Source organism: Trachypithecus francoisi, unplaced genomic scaffold, assembly GCF_009764315.1.
Source record: "Trachypithecus francoisi isolate TF-2019V2 unplaced genomic scaffold, Tfra_2.0 Lachesis_group5, whole genome shotgun sequence".
Taxonomy (NCBI): domain Eukaryota; kingdom Metazoa; phylum Chordata; class Mammalia; order Primates; family Cercopithecidae; genus Trachypithecus; species Trachypithecus francoisi.
Genome location: NW_022681470.1, coordinates 31,363,994 through 31,388,653, shown reverse-complemented (window position 1 = coordinate 31,388,653; position 24,660 = coordinate 31,363,994). Strand labels below are relative to the sequence as shown.

The window sequence follows — 24,660 nt, the reverse complement described above, 5'->3', positions numbered from 1 at the left end:
ATGACAAGATGAGGAGGAGTTCATGGAGGGTGACATCCTGGTACAGGGTGTTAGAGCTTACTATAGTAAGGAGAGCATTTGCATACCAGAGGACTGACAGCAGTAATGGGAGACTGGCTATATAGAGAGATATTGCTCAAAAAGATAAATATATTAAGGATAATGGGAGCTACGTTTCTCCCTGTCAGAGAAGTTAGTTACAAATATAGGAAGGGAGAACACTAGATTAATCTTCTGGTGTTGGATTGGAATTGGAAATACTGCTATGAATCCCTAGTTTTCAACACAAATGGTTATGTATGGAAACAGATATGGGCGGTGACATCAGCAAAAAGGCAGAGCAAGAATCGCCAAAAATTAGTTCCTCCACAATAGCAGCAAATATCACAAAAATAATCAGAATCAACTTTTTCAGAACTCTAGAAATTGATCAAAGACCTGCAGCTGCCTGGAGGGTAATTATTCCAGAAAAATAACTGAATCTTGGTAGGAACAGGGAACTTTGTGGCATTTTTAACTTGCTTTGGTGCCATCTCCCACCCTCCAGCTCCATGATAACCTTGAAAACTAACAGCTTGCATTTGCAATGACAAGCAGTCTGGCAGGCACCAGAGACAGTGAAATGCAAAGCCTTATTCCCAGAGAATTATCATTATTTGACCTGAATGATGGTTTCCTGGAACACTCCACTTGCAAGACTCACCCAGTATGAAAAGCTTTTTTCCTGGGGGCATTTGTCAAAAGCAATTACAGGCAACTGTTTAATCTTGTGGCTGTCTGAAGAGATAGATACAAATCGGGGCAAATGACTATGGAAGGAGTATTGAGTTTCCTTAAAAAACTACAAATAGAACTACCATATGATCCAGCAATCCCACTACTGGGAATTTATCCAAAGGAAAGGAAATCAAGATGTTGGAGGGATATCTGCACTCCTTTGTTCACTGTAGCATTTACAATAGCCAAGATATGAAATCAACCCAAGTGTCCAACAACAGATGAATGGATAAAGAAAATGTGGTACATATACCAAATGGAATACTTTAAGCCACAAAAAAGAATGAAATCCTGTCATCTGTGGCAACATGAAAAAGGAGGACATTATGTTAAAAAAAATAAGCCAGGAACAGAAAGTTAAACACTGCATGTTCTCATTCATATGCAGAAGCTAAAAAAGTTGATCTCATAGAAGAAAGAAGTAGAACAGAGGATACTAGAAGCTTGGAAGGGTAGGGAGAAGGGGGTGGAGAGAGAGATTTGTTAAAGGATACAAAATTACAGCTAAATAGGAGAAATAAGTTCTAGTGTTCTATAGCACTGTAGGATGACTATAGCTAACAATAATAAATAGTTTCAAATAGCTGGAAGGAGGATACTGAATGTTCTCAATGCAAAGAAATGATAAATATTTCAGATGGAAATGCTAATTACCTTGATCTGAGTACTTTACATTGTATGTACCAAAATACCACTATGTAACCCTAACTATACACAATAAAAAACTGTGGCAAATACACTAATCAAAAAGCCTAAAAGGAAATGTTGGGGAATGAGACATCCATAAAGGCTTTGGAAGACTCCGATATATTTCTGAGAACTTAGAGAGCAATGTTCATATGCAGGGCTATGTACATGCTCAAGGCTTTGTGCATTAGGAAAGTCCTGAGAACACTCTACACTCTTGCCTTTGGCTGACTTTGAAGTTCTATACAAGCAGGAGGTGAATGCAAAACAGAGTTTTCAATTGAATGGTTGACTAATGGAAACGCACGTTTGAACACACACAGAACTCCTTGACAAAGACTGGTAGACTTACTGGTTCCAGAAATTTAGGGAAATGTCTGTTCAATCATTAGCTGACCACTAAGCAGAGATTTCAAAGAATGACAAAGAATACAAACTCTACAGAATTAGTTCACAAAAGTCAGTAACCAATCAAACAACTGCCACAACAAACAATAATATCACCAGACAAATCCATAAAAGCAGAATGCAGGTTAATGATTGCCAAGGGCTGAGGGCAGGGGTGATAAAGGGTGAGTGACTTTTAATGGGTATAGGGTTTCTTTTTGGACTGATGGAAATGTTCTGAAATTAAACAGTGGTAATGGTTGCACAACCTTGTAAATTCTAAAACTCACTGAATTGTACATTTATTCTATTCTATTCTATTTTTTGAGATGGAGTCTCACTCTGTTGCCCAGGCTGGAGTGCAGTGGCATGACCTCGGCTCACTACAACCTCTGTCTCCCAGGTTCAAGTGATTCTCCTGCTTCAGTCTTCTGAGTAGCTGGGATTACAGGTGCCCACCACCATACCCGGCTGATTTTTATATTTTTAGTAGAGATGGGGTTTCACCATGTTGGAACAGGCTGGTCTCAAACTCCTGATCTCAGGTTATCCACCTGCCACGGCCTCCCAAAGTGCTGGGATTATAGGCGCAAACCACTGTGCCCAGCCTGAATTGTACATTTTAAAGGGGTGAATGTTATGTGAATTATATATTTAAAAAAAGAAAAAATATGGGCACAAATATATGTTTGTATGCACACACACACGCATATATGTATGTATATACATATAGATTACTTAGTTACGTACAATGAGATGACTTGTAAGTAATGACACCCTTATAACAATAAACATATTTACCATCCAGATCTTGGTTTCTTAATATTTTGACTAAAGGAAACAAGGCTCTTTGGAGAAAGATCTAATTCTAGAGCTGGGACACAGAAATAAGCCTGGAACATCTTTTTGAACCATAAAGAAAGGCAAGGCTCAAAGGATGATGGAATACATTGAAAGGACACAAAAACCAGCTTGAAGTCTTCCCACTGGACAACATGGGGAAAACTTCAACACCAAAACAAATAATGATAGCAAGGAAATATAATCCCTCGAATAAAATGAGAATTCATGAGTCCATATTGATATAGCATATAAATAAATGAATAAATTGAAAGTCTGATGAGAAATGGGGCAATTAAATAGTTACAAAGTATATCTACACAAAATACCTATTCATTACAATGGGTAAAAGAGTAATTTCATAGTGTAGTAGCCTGGTAGACACACCTTATTTATGTAATCAAACTAATCATCACCAATAACGGGAAAAAACGAAATTGCATACATATTACCTATAGGTAGAAATAAGAACAGATTATTCTTACTGTGTTGTTCCTGCCAAAGATGTATGACCCGAATCTAACCATGACAAAACATTAGACATGCACAAATTGAGGGATATTCAAAAAAATGACCTGTAATCTTCAAAAGCATCAAGGTCAAGAAAGTGAAGGAAAGAGTAAGAAATGGTTCCCGAGTGAAGGGAATTATAGACATGAACACTTAATGAAATGAGCAATTCTGAACTGGATACTTTTTCTATCCTATCAAGAACATTTGGATGATTAGTAAAAACGGAATGATGTCTATAGATTAGGTAGTACTGATTTGGATGTTGCATTATGATTATGTAGAAGAATATTCTTGTTTATAAGAAAAATATCCTAAAGTATTTGGGGGTGATGAGGCATTATGTTGGCAAATCACTCTCGAACAGTTTAGGAAAACAAAATTCTGTACTTGCAGCTTTTATGAGTTTGAGGTTGTTAAAAATATATAAAAATCTGGAAATATATGTATATATAAATTTGACAGTATCATTTTGTCTGTTGAATCTAGTAATAAAAAAATGAGTCTAAAAAGGTTATTACATTTGTCCTATATGCTGGGGAAAGAGGAGAGTATCAACATAAGCTCTAAAAATAGATTCACTGATGTGAAATAAACACTGGAGACGATAAATGTAGAAAACGAGATGTACTCACAAACATTCACTCACAAAGCAATTTTCTTATCTAACATAGTTGGCAAAATTCCTATATGTAAGCTTCCTTTTATGTAACATTGTAAAGAAAAAAAGGCCTTTGGCCACAATTTAAAAGTGAATTCACATACTTTTTTATTTAGAAACAGAAATGTAAAACAACTAGAACACCATATTCTTTTTTTAAAAATTATAACGTACCCATTACAAGTAAACTACTATCTGAATACGGTAAATTACTCAGAGCATTTAGTTTACATTCTTGGACTTTTGATTTTTAAATAGGGTCTAATACAGGGCACCACTCATGAACTATACAAAATGAAGAAAAGCTATAGCCCTGCCCTAAGGAATGTAGCCTGAAAAGTTATTGTGAATAAAAGTTCTTCACAGAAGAAGTAAGTGATACAAATAGAATGCTCTTTTAGGGTTTATATGCATTAAATTTTCATTTAAAATATCTGTATTCTGGCCATAATCTCCAACAGAAGAGACTGTAACTGAACGAGGGCCCAACTGACGGCTATGCCGTAAAATCTTTCCTGCCTTTGCACCAAGGCCATAGTTCCTATGAGGTTCCCAGGAGCTATGACTGAGCACAGCAGGAATATTAAGGTGGGCCAGCTTCTGAAGAAATGAGACCTCATTAGTAACTTTGGCTGACAACTCACTATTGGTCTTTTCAAATGTTCCTTAGAAATGAACTACAATCTACAATATTTGCATCTAACTTTCCTTTCTTCTTCCCTCGGAGTCAGACTTGCGTTGTGGTCCAATGGCTCTCTGGGCCTCTCCCAGCTCCTTCCCTATTTTTCTCTTACAGGCATTTCCCATAATACATTTCTTACACACTTAATCCTGTCTTGGTGACAGGCTTCTCAGAGGATCTGAACTAACATACTCATTTTCATCAAGTCAAGTTCACAGGGCTAATTATATTGACACAATGTAACTAGTACTACACTTGGCTCTCTAGGACAAAGAAAATGTCAGATACCTTCTTCCCTCAAATACTGAACACAATGCAGAGAAAACTTAAATGAAACTAATCAGATATTGTTCAAATTATGATACATAGGGCTGGGAAGATGGCCAAACAGGAAAAGCTCTGGTCTGCAGCTCCCAGCGAGATCAACACAGAAGGCGGGTGATTTTTTATTTCCAACACAGGTACCAGCTCATCTCATTGGGACTGGTTAGACAGTGGGTACAGAGGTCCAAGCCAAAGCAGGGTGGGGTGTCACCTCACAAGGGAAGTGAAGGGGTCAGGAACTCCCTCCCCTAGCCAAGGGAAGCTGTGAGGAACAGTGCATTCCGGTCCAGATACGACACGTTTCCCATGGTCTTCGCAACCCACAGACCAGGAGATTCCCTCGGATGCCTACACCACCAGGGCTCTGGGTTTCAAGCACAAAACTGGGTGGCCGTTTGAGCAGACACCCAGCTAGCTGCAGGAGTGTTTTTTAATACCCCAGTGGACCTGGAATGCCAGCAAGACAGAACCATTCACTCTGCTGGAAAGGAGGCTGAAGCCAGGGAACCAAGTGGTCTAGCTCAGCAGATCCCAGCCCCACGGAGCCCAGCAAGCTAAGATCCACTGTCTTGAAATTTCACTGCCAGCACAGCAGTCTGACGTTGGCCTGGGATGCACCAGCTTGGTTGGGGGAGGGCCATCCACCATTACTGAGGCTTGAGTAGGTGGCTTTCCCCTCATAGTGTAAACAAAGCCTTTGGGAAGTTCAAACTGGGCGGAGCCCACTACAGCTCAGCAAGGACACTGTAACCAGACTGCCTCTCTGGATTCCTCCTCTCTGGGCAGGGCATCTCTGAAAGAAAGGCAGCAGCAGCAGTCAGGAGCTTATAGATAAAACTCTCATCTCCCTGGAACTGAACACCTGGGGGAAGGGGCAGCTGTGGGCTCAGCTTCAGCAGACAAACATTCCTTCCTGCGGGCTCTGAAGAGAGCAGTGGATCTCTCAGCACAGCGCCTGAAGTCTGCTAAGGAACAGATTGCCTCCTCAAGTGGGTCCCTGATCCCTGTGCCTCCTAACTGGGAGACACCTCCCAGCAGGGGTCGACAGACATCTCATACAGGAGAGTTCCAGCTGGCATCTGGCAGGTGCCTCTTTAGGAAAAAGCCTCCAGAGGAAGGAACAGGCAGCAATCTTGCTGTTCTGAAGCCTCCCCTGGTGATACACAGGCAAACAAGGTCTGGAGTGGACCTCCAGCAAACTCCAAGAGACCTGTAGCAGAGGGGTCTGACTGTTAGAAGGAAAACTAACAAACAGAAAGGAATAGCCTCAACATCAACAAAAAGGACATCCACACAAAAACACCATCCGAAGGTCACCAGCATCAAAGACCGCAGGTAGATAAATCCATGAAGATTAGGAAAAACCAGCGCAAAAAGCCTGAATCCAAAAACCAGAACACCTCTTCTCCAAAGGATCACAACTCCTTACAAGCAAGGGAACAAAACTGGATGGAGAATGAGTTTGACAAATTGACAGAAGTAGGCTTCAGAAGGTGGGTAATAACAAACTCCTCCGAGCTAATGGAGCATGTTCTAACTCAATGCAAAGAAGCTAAGAACCTTAAAAAAAAAAGTTACAGGAACTGCTAACTAGAATAACTACTTTAGAGAACATAAATGACCTGATGGAGCTGAAAAACACAGCACGAGAACTTCGTGAAGCATACACAAGTATTAATAGCCGAATCGATCAAGCAGAAGAAAGAATATCAGAGATTGAAGACAAACTTAATGAAATAAATCATGAAGACAAGATTAGAGAAAAAAGAGTGAAAAGGAAAAACAAACCCTCCAAGAAATATGGGACTATGTGAAAAGAACAAACCTACACTTGATTGGTGTACCTGAAAGTGATGGGGAGAATGGAACAGAGTTGGAAAACACTCTTCAGGATATTATCCAGGAGAATGTCTCCAACCTAGCAAGACAGGCCAACATTCAAATTCAGGAAAAACAGAGAATAATACCACAAAGATACTCCTCAAGAAGAGCAACCCCAAGACACATAATTGTCAGATTCACCAAGGTTGAAAGGGAAAAAAAGTGTTAAGGGTAGCCAGAGAGAAAGGGCAGGTTACCCACAAAGGGAAGCCTAACAGACTAACAGTGGATCTCTCTGAGGAAACCCTACAATCCAGAAGAGAGTGGGGGCCAATATTCAACATTCTTAGAGAAAAGAATCTTCAACCAGAATTTCATATCCAGACAAACTAAGATTTATAAGCAAAGGAGAAATAAAATCCTTTACAGACAAGCAAATGCTGAGGGATTTTGTCACCACCAGGCCTGCCTTACAAGAGCTCCTGAAGGAAGCACTAAATATGGAAAGGAAAAACTGGTACCAGCCACTGCAAAAACATACCAAATTGTAAAGACCATCAACACTATGAAGATACTGCATTAACTAATGGGCAAAAGAACCAGTTAGCATCATAATGACAGGATCAGATTCACACATAACAATATTAACCTTAAATGTAACCAGGCTAAACGCCTGAATTAAAAGACACAGACTGGCAAATTGGATAAAGAGTCAAGACCCATTGGTGTGCTGTATTCAGAAGACCCATCTCATGTGCAAAGACATATATAGGCTCAAAATAAAGGGATGGAGGAATATTTACCAAGCAAATGGAAAGCAAAAAGAAGCAAGGGTGGCAATCCTAGTCTCTGATAAAACAGACTTTAAACCAACAAAGACCAAAAAAAGTCAAAGAAGGGCATTACATAATGGTAAAGGGATCAATTCAACAAGAAGAGCTAACTATCCTAAATATATATGCACCCAATATAGGAGCACCCAGATTCATAACACAAGTTCTTAGAAACCTACAAAGAGACTTAGACTCCCACACAATCATAGTGGGACACTTTAACACCCCATTGTCAATATTAGACAGATCAACAAAACAGAAAATTAACAAGGATATTCAGGACTTGAACTCAGCTCTAGACCAAGTGGACTAACAGACATTTACAGAACTCTCCACCCCAAATCAACAGAATATACATTTTTCTCAGCACCACGTCGCACTTATTCTAAAGTTGACCACAAAATTGGAAGTAAAACACTCTGCAGCAAATGCAAAATAACGGAAATCATAACAGTCTCTCAGACAACAGTGCCATCAAATTAGAACTCAGGATTAAGAAACTCACTCAAAACTGCACAACTACATGGAAATTGAATAACCTCATCGGAATGTTTACTGGGTAAATAACAAAATTATGGCAGAAGTAAATAAGTTCTTTGGAACCAATGAGAACAAAGACACAACGTACCAGAATCTCTGGGACACAGCTAAAGAAGTGTTTAGAGAAACATTTATAACACTAAATCCCCACATCAGAAAACAAGAAACATCAATAATTGACACCCTAACATCACAATGAAAAGAACTAGGGAAGCAAGAGCAAACACATTCAAAAACTAGCAGAAGACAAGAAATAACTAATATCAGAGCAGAAGTGAAGGAGACAGAGACATGAAAAACCCTTCAAAAGGCCGGGCACGGTGGCTCAAGCCTGTAATCCCAGCACTTTGGGAGGCCGAGACGGGCGGATCACGAGGTCAGGAGGTCGAGATCATCCTGGCTAACATGGTGAAACCCCGTCTCTATTAAAAAATACAAAAAACTAGCCGGGCGACATGGCGGGCGCCTGTAGTCCCAGCTGCTTGGGAGGCTGAGGCAGGAGAATGGCGTAAACCCAGGAGGCGGAGCTTGCAGTGAGCTGAGACCCAGCCACTGCACTCCAGCCTGGGCGACAGAGCGAGACTCCGTCTCAAAAAAAAAAAAAAAAGAAAAACCCTTCAAAAAAAAAAATTCAATGAATCCAGGAGGTGGTTTTTTGAAAAGATTTACAAAACAGATATACCATTAGCCTTAGCCAGACTAATAAAAAAGAAGAGAGAAAAGAATCAAATAGACACAATAAAAAATGATAAAGGGGATATCACCACTGATCCCACAGAAATACAAACTACTATCAGAGAATACTATAAACACCTTTACACAAATAAACTAGAAAATCTAGAAGAAATGGTAAATTCCTGAATACATACACCCTCCCAAGACTAAACTAGGAAGAAGTCGAATCCCTGAAAATTCCAATAACAAGTTCTGAAAGTAAGGCAGTAATTAAAAGCCTACCAACCAATAAAACCCAGGACCAGATGGAGTCACAGTTGAATTCTACAAGAGGTACAAAGAGGAGCTGGTACCATTCCTTCTGAAACTATTCTAACAATAGAAAAAGAGGGACTCCTCCCTAATTCATTTTAAGAGGCCAGTACCATCATGATACCAAAACCTGGCAGAGACACAACAAAAAAAGAAAATTTCAGGCCAATATCCCTGATGAACATCAATGTAAAAATCCTCAATAAAATACTGGAAAATTGAAGCGGCATATGGAAAAGCTTATTCACCATGATCAAGTCGGCTACATTTATTAAATGATTAAAGACTTAAACGTAAAACCTAAAACCATAAAAACCCTAGAAGAAAACTTAGGCAATACCACTCAGGACACAGACATGGGCAAAGACTTCATGACTAAAACACCAAAATCAATGGCAACAAAAGCTAAAATTGATGAATGGGATCTAATTAAATGAAAAAGCTTCAGCACAGCAGAAGAAACCATCATCAGTGAACAGGTAACCTACAGAATGGTAGAAAATGTTTGCAATCTATCCATATGACCAAGGGCTAATATCCAGAATCTACAATGAACTTAAATTTACAAGAAAAAAACAACCCCATCAAAAAGTGGGCAAAGGATATGAACAGACACTTCTGAAAAGAAGACATTTATGTGGCCAACAAACATATGAAAAAAAGCTCATTATCACTGGTCATTAGAGAAATGCAAATCAAAACCACAATGAGATATCGTCTCACACCAGTTAGAATGGCGATCATTAAAAGTCAGGAAACAACAGAGGCTGGAGAGGATGTGGAGAAATAGGAACGCTTTTACACTGTTGGTGAGAGTGTAAATTAGTTTGACCATTGTGGAAGACAGTGTGGCGATTCCTCAGGGATCTAGAACTAGAAATACCATTTGACCCAGCCATCCCATTATTGGTTATATACCCAAAGGATTATAAATCATTCTACTATAAAGACACATGCACACATACATTTATTGCAGCACTATTCATAATAATAAATACTTGGAACCAACCCAAATGCCTATCAGTAATAGACTGGATAAAGAAAATGTGGCACCATATACACCATGGAATACTATGCAGCCATAAAAAAGAATGAGTTTGTGTCCTTTGCAGGGACATGGATGAAGGTGGAAACCATCATTCTCAGCAAACCAAACACTGCATGTTCTCACTCATTAAGTGGGAGTTGAACAATAAGAACATATGGACATAGGGAGGGGAACATCACACGCCGAGGCCTGTCGGGGGGCGGGGGGCTGGGGAGGGAGAGCATTAGGAGAAATACCTAACATAGATGACAGGTTGATTGGGTGCAGCAAACCACCATGGCACATGTATATTTACATAACAAACCTGCATGCTCTGCACACGTATCCCAGAACTTAAAGTATAATTAAAAATATATATAATACATAGTCTAAATTTTATAAAATATTTTTAAAATACATTTCATTGTGTATACTTGTGGTTTACAACGTAATGTTATGGGATGTGTATTTATCGTAAAATGGTTACTACAGTGAAGCAGAGTAACACATCTATCATCTCACGTACTTTTTTTTTTGTTTGTGTAACAAGAGCATCTAAAATCTTCTCATTTAACAAAAATCGCTAATACAATACAATTTTATTAACTATAGTGCCCATGTTATACATTTGATCTCCAGATTTGTTTTACTCTATAAATCACTGTTGGTAGAGTGGGTATGACTACCTTTATAAGGGAGATGGGCAACTTAGATTTGGACAGATGGGAAGGAGGAGTAGGGCAATTTAGATTCACGTTATTTCTAGGAAGAAAGGACGAAGGGTTCTGGTTAAAGAAGAGGCTTTAAAGGTGAGGGAAGAGGAGTCTTCAGTTATAAAAATACTGTCAACTACACAACAATTAGTAACCAGCAGATACATCCCCATACTTTTGTAACATAAAATAATCCATTCAAGAATAACTACAAGTTTTTGTCTAGGACATTTAAGCCAGTTGAATCTAGTATAGAAATAGATCTCAAATATGAAAAAAAAAATCATAATTCAGGAGGTACCATAAACAGAATCTTATTTGAAGGTTCCCTGTGTTTTGTCTTCGCAGGTTAGTTTTTTTTCTTTTCTATTTTAGATAGTAATCTTACTTTCCTTTTCCTCCTCAAAGAGTAATGTTTTTTAAAAAGAGTGACTATAATCAAACCCTTAGGCTTCACATCAATCCCTTTATTCTAAGTTTATACATTTTTATCATCCTCATAATCCCACCCTTTCTCTTCTGTATCCTAGTAATAGTGTGATGGCTTCAATTAGCCTTTTAGTTGAAAGACTACAGGCTTCACAGAAACTACAAAGCTATTTCAAGGAAAGCTCTTATGGGACTAAGACCATGAAGAAATTTAAGCCTCTCTTCAGGCACTCTGAAGAGCATTATAAATCACTCATTCTCTTCCCAGGACTCTAGCTTCACAAATCCTGACCTTTTCATTGTTACAGTCTCTGAAGAAAAATCTATATTTTAAAATCACATTGTATCGTCTCAGATGAGCTGTGATTCATAAAGTCTATCCTACTAATACATAAATTAAAAGGACCAAAAAAAAAAACCCCAAATAATCCTTCTGTATAACTATAATGATATTAACAAATACAATAAATGATTTTGAAGTCTTGTGAGTAAAGGGTAAGTATGAAGTTAGCCCAAAACATACATACATACACACACACGCACACACACACACACCCCCGCCATATAAGTGAAACTTTTCAACTTTGGGTTGCTAAGATTTATTTATATGTGTGTGCATATATTTAGAGTTCTAAATAGATATAAACATAATTGTCCTTGGCAATGAAGCAGAATTGGACAATTCATCTAAAATAAATAATATGAAAAGATTTTTTTTTTTTTTTGAGACGGAGTCTCGCTCTGTCGCCCAGGCTGGACTGCAGTGGCCAGATCTCGGCTCACTGTAAGCTCTGCCTCCCGGGTTCACGCCATTCTCCTGCCTCAGCCTCCCGAGTAGCTGGGAGCACAGGCGCCTGCCACCTCGCCCAGCTAGTTTTTTGAATTTTTTAGTAGAGACGGTGTTTCACCGTGTTAGCCAGGATGGTCTCGATCTCCTGACCTCGTGATCCACCCGTCTCGGCCTCCCAAAGTGCTGGGATTACAGGCTTGAGCCACCGCGCCCGGCCCTGAAAAGATTTAAAGAGGAAAAAACCTAAATCAAACTCTGACTCTAAGAGATTAATATTTATCAGTATGCAAATTTGATACCTTCTTTATTCTAATCGAGTAACTGTGGGGATCAAATAACAACATGCAAATAAAAAATGCTTTCAAAACCACAGGGCTTTACAAATTTTTACTATTACTGTTATGATTATGTTGATCAACAGTAGGATGGTTCCCCAAGTCTTTCTTGTAAGACCTGAAAGAATTCATTGTTCCCTAAGGAAGTTAATTTGCTTTGAGAATATGCTGCTCTTCCTAAGTGTCCGTTAAAACCACTTAATTCACTGCTCATTAGAATGTGCTGGCAAAGCAGGTGGTCCCAGGGGTTCAAAGGATCCCTTGGCAGCCCATATTTGGATCTGCATTAGAAGGTTGCCATAATTCAAAGCGGCTTACTAGGAAATCAAGGGAGAGAGAGCAGATACACAGAGAATAGAAAAATCTGCTTGATTCTCCAAGGACTTCCTGATCCCTCAAAAGCTCTGCTCCAAACTAAATACTTGTGGATCCATCTGATCCAAGAGCACCTATCATCCCACAACAAAGAGCTCTTACTCTGGAGCCCATCCGATTCCAAAGACATGAGTGGAAGGAGCTCCACAGAAGTAGGAGGAGCACTCAGTCAGGGCTATGTAAAGAATAGGGGCTGGGCGGCTGGGCACAGTGGCTCACGCCTGTAATCCCAGCACTTTGGAAGACCGTGGCGGGCGAATTGCTCGAGTTCAGGGATTCAAGAGCAGCCTGGTTGACATAGTGAAACCCCGTCTCTACTAAAAAGACCAAAATTAGCCCAGAGTGGTGGTGCGTGCCTGTAATCCCAGCTACTTGGAAGGCTGAAGTGGGAGGATTGCTTGAGCCTGGGAGGCTGGAGTTGCAATTAGCCAAGATGGCACCACTGCACTCCAGCCTGGGCAACAGAGCAAGACTCTGTGGAAGGAAGGAAGGAAGGGAGGAAGGGAGGAAGGGAGGAAGGAAGGAAGGGAGGAAGGGAAGAAGGGAGGAAGGAAGGACGGACTATAATGTGTTCAGTAAATGCTGACATTCAAACTAGGGCTCATTCAGACACACCAAGAAAGAGTTGAATTAAAAGTAGTCAAATGGCTAGAAAATTGTATTGAAAATAATATCAACTAAGTGAAAAATAATTCATCCTCATAATCACAAATACCCCCTATGTCTAGAAAACAATATAAATCATGTATGATTACATGTCATTTTAAGAGTCAGTGATTGCATTCTTCGAAATTATGCAGCAGATAACTCATCATTAGTATCAAAACAATACTTTAAATGCTCTAGTTTTTATAATAAATCCAATCTTTTTTGATAAAAATATTTGGTAAAATAAGAGTTAAGTTTATTTTGTCCTCCTATAAACCATTATGCTATCAAATTATTAATCCAGATAAACAAAAGTATTGATCTCTCTATAACATATTCAATCTCTCCCATTAAGTTAATAGCAATATCCTCTTTTTTCAGAGAGCATTTACATCAAACAAAAAATGAGAAAAAGCAATATGCACAATTAAATTGTACACCAAATATCACTTCCAATTCTATTGTTGTGAATAATATTTTAGCTGATTACTATGATTAACTGGTCTTAGGTCTTACAAAGAGATGTATCTCTAAAAGTACACCACTAAATGCACTCCATTGACGTGACAAACCAAACACTGTAACAGAAGGCCAGGTAAAATCTTCAGGTTTAAGGAGAAGACCCTTTTATATCTTTAGTATTGAGAGTCAGAGCTAATAACTGACACAGGATTTAACTGCAAAATTCTGCATTTATGTGTTATATGTCAGGAAAAAAAAAATTTAAACAACACTGAGAATCATAGAAAATTGGAACCGGAACAATCTTATCAGACACCACACCCTTACAAGTTTCCCTTATTCTTAGATCTACTGAGTGAAAGAATCAAAACCAGAACCAGATTTCCTGATGCCCAGTGCTTTAAACTATACCAACCTGTCTCCCAGCTTACAGCAGATTTTTATATCACATGATAAATAATAAAAATGCAAAATATATGTGGGGTGGTAATATATTCTTCCCTGTCTTATGGACATTCTTTTAAAATATGTTATTGACCTAACCAATAGGAAAAACAGGGAGAGAAGGAAGAACCAAATTTGCAGAAACTTTCATTTGTAGGAATCTATTAATTTGCAAACCTTTTCATCTGCAGAAACCTATGAATTCTACTAATACTTTCAGCTCAACTTCCCCCATATAAGTTTATGACAACAGAAGAAGCTTTGAACCATTTCGATTTCTTCCTACTCTGAAAAAGATATTAAGAGGCAAAACTGGAATTGACAGGGCCATTAAAACATGACAGTGAATTTTTAACAGTCTTCCCTCTAACGTGACAGTTCAAATCATTTCTCCTTTCACCAGAGCCACAGAAAACTTCTCAACTACAAAGTCAGATTGTTGTATCCTTGAAAACAGAGTTGATTTCTAAACTTACTGTCATTGAAATTCTCTTAATTCCTGCTCAATTTAAGAGAACAGTATATTATATTCCTAGTGTAGGCTCTACTGATGAAGAACTGTCAAAAATAAATGAGGTAATATATGTGAAAGTACTCTGCAAATGTAAAATTATTTTAACATATAGAAAACACTGTATTTTTATTTAAAGGCCTATGATTGTGTTGCTGATGTGAAGAAGACGCAGCTTTCTTAGTGGTTAATCATTAGATGCATTTCCTTTAAAATCAGGAGAAAGAAAAGGTATCTGCTATGATAGCTTTATTTGAACGCTATACTAAAGGTGTGGTCAGTGCAATAAGACAAGAGACAAATAGAAAAAGAATAAGGATTGGTAAAGGAAAAGTAAAACTGTCCTTATTTACATATAGCAAAGCAGCTGAGATAAGATCAAGGTGTTATTAATGTTTATTGAATTCTGCACGGGGTGTCCAGAATAGAAACACAAAGGTGGATTGCTGAGTGTGAGGTTTAATGCTAGTTATTATTCTAGAACCAATGGTTCTGGAAACAATGTTGGAACAGTTAGACTACACAGTTAGACTACCTTTAAGTCTTAGACTACCTTTAAATGGTTAGACTACCTTTAAGCCTTAAAGGTTACACACAGGCAGCTTTTGGGAATATGGGATGGGGGTCATAAAATAAAAGACTGTGGTTCAAATTGGATACAAAAAACAAAGAAAAGTGGATGTGGAACCTTGAGAATAATGCTCCATTCTAAATTACTCATAAGTATGCTATGCTAAATTACTCATAAGTATGCTATCGTATTTGTGAGCTACCATCAAACTTAAGGTTTCCTGGCATGAGCACTGGATTACTAAATAATAGTAAATCAAGAGGGGAAGGAACCGGGTCAGTCACAAACCAAGTGGTCTACGGGGTAGGATGTATACATCTCTGCTCACATCCATTACCAAAGACTGTTGTGAAATTATTTTTATGTATATACAGCTCAGTACAGCACTAAAATCCTTAAAAACTTTTATTACTTTTATTTAATACTATGTCTAATGTAATTTTGTTTTCTACACCTTCACAAAATTTAGTGTGATTTAAGCTACTTGTCAATAATAAAGTATCTCAGACCTACATTTTACAATATTCTTCAATCAGAAAGAGCTTTAAAATGGTTTAGTCATGTTGTAAAACATATACTGATAATCTAAAATGGCCACATGAGCTCTGTGAATGTACTGATGAATATTTTCGAATGAATTCAAGGTCGCATTATTGTTTGCAACACCAAAGCAAAGTGTATCAACTATTGAAAAGTGCCCATTATTCACCTTTTATTTTTGTGTTTAGTAATGTTTCAGATTATTTCCCCTCTAAATATTACATAACAAGGCAAATACTATTTTTACTACAATGGAGCAAAATTTTAAGTCAGAAGTTGCAAGCACATTAGAGCCATCTGTTTTAGCTTTATGAAGAAAGTATCTAGTATCAATCACAGGAAAGCTGAGGGAAAAGTTATTGACTGGCTGAAAATATACTATATGCTGGGGAAAAAAATGTCCCATATGCCATAAACTTGGAAATGATATAAATTTTCCTAACCTCTTTACACAAGCTAGTGTTAATCAGTTTGCAGAATTTCAAATTAGTAGAAAAAATTTTTAAATAATTACTTTTGTCCTTCACAGGCATATAATGAACATATAACTTTTTTTTGTGGCATCCAATGGTCTTTGGTACTTTTCAAAGTAGATGCTACATCATTTTCCAAAGATCAGTATACTCTCAGATTATAAGTTACATATTTCTAGCTCTGAATGACACATTCATATAAAAATAGATTTCTGATCAGCATATATTTATAAGCCTCCGAAATGGTTAGATCAAAAAGTATGAGAGAGAGAAAAAGCAAGGAAAAAAGAGACAGGAGTGGGAAGAGGCCAAAACCACCAACATGCAAGGACTTTAATGAAAGCTGTGCCATTTGCAGAATTAAACATTAATCCTACTTGGTTAGAATATGTAGGCAAGTGCTTTTATAAGTGCTCTTTTTAAAAAACAATAAATATAAAATGAAATAGATTTGTGAATATACTTCTGACTACCTACTGGCTCATATTTGCTACTCATTACAAAGGCTAAATTGGATTATTCAGGAACTGATTACCTAACTTACAAATTAGCCATGATGTTTGCCTTTTTCTCCATACTATTACCAAATTTTTGTGCAGTTCATTATTCATTAATCATCTCTTTAGAATGGTAGATATGAACAATGTGAGTATACCCACCACACTTCATTCTGCATTTCTGATAAAATTAATAACTTGATGGCTATTCTATACTGATAGAGACAGAATCTTCTGTATCCAAGCAAAGGACATTTACTGAAAATCAGGAAACAGTTTTTTCCAGGCCTACTAATAATGAGGGAGAAAAAAGATTTCAAAATAGGATATAAAAACCACACAAAAATATATGATGTGATATAACTCAGAATATATCAACAACATCCAATAACTTGCCAGTATTCAACAATAAGCACACTGATTCTTACGCTTGCCTGTTGTCAGAAAAATGGAGACAATTGCTGCATGATCTTGTCAGAAGGACAGAATCATCTGGGACTCTTTTGAGCTTTTACAACACAGCCTGAGAGGACCTTTTGTTCCTTTCCTGTTAGCAGGAGAGCCAAACGGAGGCTATGCTGCGCCTCCTCCCTCATGAGGAGGCACGAAACATGCAACCAAAAAGTTACCTTCTAGGATCAGTACTGAGGATCTCATAGCGTGTGTGCAAAGCAGAAAACATGGCATAGTGCAAATAAGAAATGAAGACAGAGTAAAAAAATCCTTAAATGGGTTTCTAAAATACAGCTCTGTAAAATAATTTAGAAAAGTGGAGGGTCCTACCTTGCAGATCTTATAGAGCGATTCCTGACCATCTCCTCCAGTATCTTTAAAGTAATCATGTGCGGGAAATGTACGATGAATATCTCGAGTAATAACACTCTCCTGGGCTGAGTCCTAGAAAAGAAAAAAAAAACAGACCTGGTTATTAAATTTTTTTCCAGTTATGAAATATAATATATGCACATGGTAAAAAACTCAAACAGCAAACAAGTAAACAACAAAAAAACATAAAAACTTCCCTTCTATCCCAGACCCATAGTCCTATACCCAAGATAAGTGCTACCAACAGCTCCTTTGTATCTTTTCACCCATCCGCCTATATATATTTGTGTGTGTATGTATGTTTATATGGGGAGAAGGGGCAGGGATGGAAGGAACTTGTATACATACATCTCCATAGAAGCAAACTAGACTGTTTCTTTCACTTAATGGGATAACATAGAGTGTTCCTTATCAAGACATGTACATATAGTTTATTCTCTGTAGGAGCAGTTACTTTTGAAAAATAAGGTATATCTGGATATAGATATATCATAATTTAACATTTTCCTATTAGTGATCATATTCTTTGCTTTATTTATAGAACAAATAATATCATAAGGAATATTTTATACATATGTCTTATGCACATGTTCAAGGATAAATTCCTTGAGGTTTAATTGCAAAGTCGAAAGTTACATGCATTTCCAATTTTGATGAACGTACTCTCTCTATATAATTTTCATTCCAGTACATACTTCAAACAATAGTAGAGTATGCCTAATACCACAAATTATCTAATTTTTAAATCTGACAATCTGATAAGTAAAAATTCAGACCACGGTCATTTAAAAAGTAAAAATACTATCAATCTTTCCTAGGTTAATTACCCAACAAACTGATTCCACAAAACAGGAAGCTACAGGCTACTATATTAAGATGAGCCCTTTTTTTTTTCTTTTTCTTTTTGAAGTAGAGTCTCACACTGTTGTCCTGGCTGGAGTGCAACGGTGCGGTTTTGACTCACTGCAACCTCTTGCCTCCTGGGTTCAAGTGATTCTCCTGCCTCAGCTTCCAGAGTAGCTAGGATTACAGGTGCCCACCACCATGCCCAGCTATTTTTTTTTTTTTTTTGTATTTTTAGTAGAGATGGGGTTTCACCATGTTGGAACAGGCTGGTCTCGAACTCCTGACCTCATGATTTGCCCACCTCGGCCTCCCAAAGTGCTGGGATTACAGGTGTGAAGGATGATATCTTCTTTAAAGATAAGCCTAGATATTTGTTGAAGACAAATTTAGAAACCAAAATCCCAAATTGAGTCAAATTCTAAGCCTTATAAAAATAAATATTCTCTTGATTTTACTTTATTCCTGGAAATGTTTGTTTTATCTTTGTAACGTCAAGAAAATAGTATGAGACTACTTTTAGCCATGCTGATGGTGAAAGTATTTTGTACAGTTCACATCAGACTACTTATTGCAAATTAAAAGAATTGCTTAATGTCTTCTTTCCATAAAGATTTGAAGAAATCCTCTCTTCAGTCTCAAATCAAGAAAGAAAGAAAGTTTAATATATGTTATTTTAATGAATGCCATTTCTTTCTCTCTTTATAGCTGTGAAATATACAAGAAGGGGATGGTTGATTAGCTCTAAGGTAAGCCATTATCTTTTCTTGCTGCCTTCATTTCAGTTGCTATTTCATGCTGGGTGGTAATTAGATCTTATATACAGAAAGAGAGGAAGCAAACGAAAACTTCCAAATTTGCTAGCAAACAAATTTGCTTACAAATCGATCCAGAGGAAATTCTGATGGCTTACAGGAATGAAATGCTAAACGTGAATTAAAATAGAGCCTTAAAAAATCACCATAACTTAAGCAAAGGGATACAGAGACAATTTACATTTGTCAAGGTAAATGTAGTTTCTAATGATAAAGAAAACTGCAGGGAGGGGTGGGGGTATAGAACAAGGTAAGTATAAAGGTATTGTATAAAGGGATATATTATGAAACATTTGTTTTATCTTGTCTAGAGTCTTGAGTACAAAAATGTGGTAACCAGGCAGACCAAAGTTTTCACTGCCAGGTTTTATCCAACAGAAGAGCCCTCTTTCCATAAGTTAATAGTTTCCACTTATAAACTACCTGAAAGATGAGGAATGAAAATGTTACTACTGCCATTGCTGAACTATTTCAGTGTACTGGGAACCATATGTGCCCAGTGGCCTGCAGGATAACTCTTTTGTACTTTTCAGGACATTAAGAGAGATAAATCATTGGACTGTATTCCCTAGAAACTGATTATGCATTTAGCATTATGCTGTGTTTAAATGGTTCCAACAGTCTGATTCAGGGAAAGAAAAATTGGTAGAAAAAAAAATCTAGAGGGTAAATTTGCATAATACTGAGAATTTTTTTCTATGCACACTTGACCTGCCATATTTAAGAAATAAAGAACAAAATCAAATGAAAATAAAATCACCTTGTCCTTACTTAATAAAATTTCCCGGCCGGGTACGGTGGCTCACGCCTATAATCCCAGCACTTTGGTAGGCTGAGGCAGGCAGATTGCCTGAGCTCAGGACTTTGAGACCAGCTTGGCAACATGGTGAAACCCAGTCTCTACTAAAAAATACAAAAAATTATCCCAGCATGGCAGCACATGCCTGTAATCCCAGCTACTCAGGAGGCTGAGGCAGAAGAATCACTTGAACCTGAGAGGTGGAGGTTGCAGTGAGCCGAGATTGGATCACACGACACTGGGTGACAGAGTGAGACTCTGTCTGGGAAAAAAAAAATTAATTAATTAATTAAAATAAAGTTTCCCTTCCTAGGATTACTTTTAAATGTTTAATACATATGTGTTCCTAGAGTTTTCTTTCTGTATAGTGCTCTCATTTGGCTAAGGGAATAATTTCTAGAACTTCACTTTATAGACTAAATAAGGTATGTTGCTACATTATTCACTGATCAATCTCATATAAGTGAAGGTCAGTAGATTATAACAGAGTCTCATAAACAGCCTAATAGGAATGAAATTGTGTACTGAACTTGTGAAAATCAAAAGAAAATAATTATGTTTTTGAAGCAAAAGCTAATGTCAACCCACTTTCCAATTACCCATAACAGTTGAGAGTAGGAACAGTTTATATTTCAGGAATGCACATCTAATCATCCAAATTCACTCACTCATTCAACAAATATTTGAGTCAAGAAAGTTACAAAACCTAACATTTTTCAAAAGGAAAACAAAACAATTTTTCTCTTCAATATTAATTCCTTTCTTTTTAGACTTATTCTGATTGTAATGGTCAATTTTTACAAGAAATATAATGAAGAAAGAGGAAGGACAAAAAGAGGCTCAATAATTCATCATCTAAATATCTGGAACTAAGGGCTTTCTCGTGACATTTTCTTTTTATATGGCTAAAAACATTTTATAGCACAACCAAAACTGATATAAAGTCATTTTCTGAGAAGATTCCCATATCTGCAGGGGCTCCCTAAGTCCCGCCAGTTTTCTCCAGAATGAGAAGAGGGAACAAGTCATTCCTTTAGGGGCAGCCACTTCACCAATATCTAGATGCATAAACTGCTCCAGAACTTACTTCTCAGCAGGTGTATCTCCCATTTTGCACCTCAAATACAATATTTTAATGGCCGTGAAGCCAGATAAACTCATTGATTCTATTTCCACTTTTCTCATTTAATTCCTATAGGATCTCAGACAAGTTACTTAATCTTGCTAAACTTCAGTTTCCTCATCTGTAAAATGGGATGATATTATCAAATGCATAATGTTATTTAAAATAACATTATTTAGAATGTATGTGAAGTACTTAGCATATTGCCTAGTATAAACTGAGTACTTGTTAAATAAATAAAATTATTAATTAATAACAAGAAATATTTTCCCATTTTCATAAGAATCATTATTCAACTGTTTAAAATTTTTGGTGAATATACATTGTAGACATTCTTCTGTATTTGTACACCTAAATAAACAACTCTTTTCTGTTACATTATGATTATGAAACCAATTCCTTTAGAGATTTACAACACAATGGATTCATGCACACATACTCTGTTTAATTTCCAATCATGTATTTTATGTGTCCTAAATTACCCTTTTTTCTATGAATCTATTCATAAAAGCAACAATGAACAACTATTCAGATAAAGTACAGCTTTTATCAACTAATACACACTCTGGCCCCAGCTTTGCACATAACCCACACAATAAAGATGTACACAAATATGTCCAGAAGGATAGGGTACAGTAGAACCTAAATTTGCCAGAGCAATCACCAATTCCATCAATACTTTAGAATGTAGCTTCTAAAGATAACAAGCAGTTGAAGTCATGTATGGAAAGGACAAAAACAACTATCACAACTATATACCTCCCTTCTGGACCATCACCACCAAGAATGTAACTCACATGCAAAGTCCTTGAGAGTATCCTTTCTCCTGCCTTAGTCAGGATGGTCCATAAACAAAAGCTGACTCAGATCACAAAGTAGAAAGACATTTGTAATAAAGTCTGAAAAATTGAGTTTTATCTCCCATTCCCCACGCCCTTGACGTTATCATCACAGAGAAACCAAATCTGCCTTTCAAGGATTCTCTTTAATTTCCAAACCATTAGGTAGTAAGAATAAACTTATTCTCAAAAAAAGACATTGATCTCTACTGGATAAAATCATAGTCCAGCAGAGAATACAATTCAGCTTGCTGAAGATCAGCCTAAAACCAACTCTATGAGATGAAAGCAGCTTGCTTAACTTTTGATCAATTTAAAGTAGGTTCAATTTAGTGCCTGTTATCAAGAGTATTACATGAACTGTTCTCCCAGTATAACTTATATACACTGACAAGTTTGCAATTCTCTTAACTCTTATTCAAAGAGAATCATCACTTACTTGCTCATTGTGAGAAAGAAATGAATGCAGCATTGAAATGTCAACAAGCATTAGGAGGACAGCTTTGTATGACCACAGCCTATTATTTTTTATGAACCAATTTCTGGGCTGTCAACAACTAGAAAGGTATTTTAGTGAGGAAGACTGTTTTCAAACGAAACCTTAGCAGCGGCAGAAGTGTAAAAGTAATATTCTGTCAAATGAACACTTTGTACCTTGATTTGCCATTATTTTAAAAATTGTGACAGCATCTTTTTTATTAATCCCTATCATCAAATCCAAAGTGTAAGCTATATTTTCACTTTACATCTACCACAAAATCATTTCAACTTTATAAGTATTACACCATACCAATCTGTGAGTGCCATTAAACAGGACAATATAGACTGTCCCTAGCACAATCAGTAGGCAGATAAATAATTCAAAGCTGAAAAACTCTTTGACCTCAGACTTTGCCTTCTATTCTTACTCCACAGGGAGCCTCCTTTAGTTCTATGTTGGATGGTAAAACATCACAAACTGGTCTGCTAACATGTTCCTGAAAGCAGATGGGTTTGCAGTGGTCGGTCTGATTTATTCATCTTGATGTTTGCCAAAAATCCAAAGAGGCAGAGATGAAAAGAGAAAATATAAAAGTGTATTCTAGTTTCAAACATGCTACTAAAATCATGAACTGAAACAATAACACAAAAAGGCTGGGTCATTGCCAGCCTTTGTTCCTTGAATATGGGGTGGGGGGAGTCTTAAGTGTGGTAATACAGAAGAAAAGGAAAAAAACCTCAATAAAATCATATTGTGAACACACTGCTTCCCAGTCACTCAGAAACGCTGCCAAACACTTCAGAATCAAAGCCTGACACAAAGGTCAAAAATATAAGCCATATTCTAGCTTCAGGTTGAAATAAACCTCTCCAGGGAAAGAAGCTACAATGAGAACTAAAGGGAGGCGGGTAGAGAGGAGAGGAAGAAGCATATTTCGAGAGCAGTCAATATTCATGATGTGTACTTTGTTCTTGAAGGAAGTGCTGGGATTCCAGGGGAAAATATTTGAATACAACAAAGCATTCTTTCAAGAATATAAGACTAGGAAGAACTGAGACCTATGGGCATAGCCTGGATTTCCCATAGATCTTAAGTAATCTAGGTCAGAGTTCCAGATTACTTTCTGACAAACATGTGGGGTTACTTTTAGACTCCAGATACACCTACCCAATACTCCTGTGGTCATATTTGGATATGCCTTCGTTCTCAGGGTTGCTGACTGCTCATTGTTCCAACTGGGGAACTTGACATTCTTGGAATTCATATCAACAGGCAATAATGGAACCTGCAACTCCTTTTAGGATAAAGCACAATAGCTGAACTCCATGCTGTTATTTTCCAAAGTTATAAATATTTCTCATTTTGCATTATCTTTAAAATTGTGATTTTTATCAAAACAGCTCTTTGAACTCTTTTGAAATTCATACAAATTTTAAGAAAGAGCTCCATATTCATTATCCACTATATAAAAATCATATTCTTTTACTTCTCTGAAAAACTTTTAAGAAATGCCTCAATAAAACTAGGCTTTGATGAACAAACCTATTTTAACCTAATTATTACAGTTTATAATTTTATAACTTTGACCACGTGTGTACCCATATATGGTCAAAGTTAATAATTGTTTTTATAAGCTGAATAATTTTTAGTAACTTTAGAAAACATTCTACCACTTCCAGCTGGGTGCAGTGGCTCATGCCTGCAATCCCAGCACTTTGGGAGGCCAAGGTGGGCAGATCACAAGGTGAGGAAATCGAGACCATCCTGGCTAACATGGTGAATCCCCGTCTCTACTAAAAATACAAAAAAATAATAATAATAATTAGCTGGGCGTGGTGGCGGGCGCCCGTAGTCCCAGCTACTCAGGAGGCTGTGTCAGGAGAATGGCGTGAACCTGGGAGGTGGAGCTTGCAGTGAGCCAAGATCACGCCACTGCACTCCAGCCTGGGCAAGAGAGCAAGACTCTGTCTCAAAAAGAAAAAAATTCTACCACTTCCTCAATCACTTTAGATGCTTCTCTTTGAAATTCTTCAAGCTGAATTACATTTTCTTAAATTGAATAATACAAAAA

At 37.3% G+C, this 24,660-nt stretch overlaps 1 protein-coding gene across 1 annotated transcript in view; it reads right to left on the bottom strand.

Moving 5' to 3' along the window:
- RABGAP1L (RAB GTPase activating protein 1 like) overlaps positions 1 to 24,660 on the bottom strand; it is a 799,508-nt gene that overhangs the window by 343,314 nt on the left and 431,534 nt on the right. Inside the window, 1 exon segment of the mRNA XM_033198684.1 lies at positions 17,648 to 17,761. Within this exon segment, the coding sequence (XP_033054575.1) occupies positions 17,648 to 17,761 (114 nt within the window).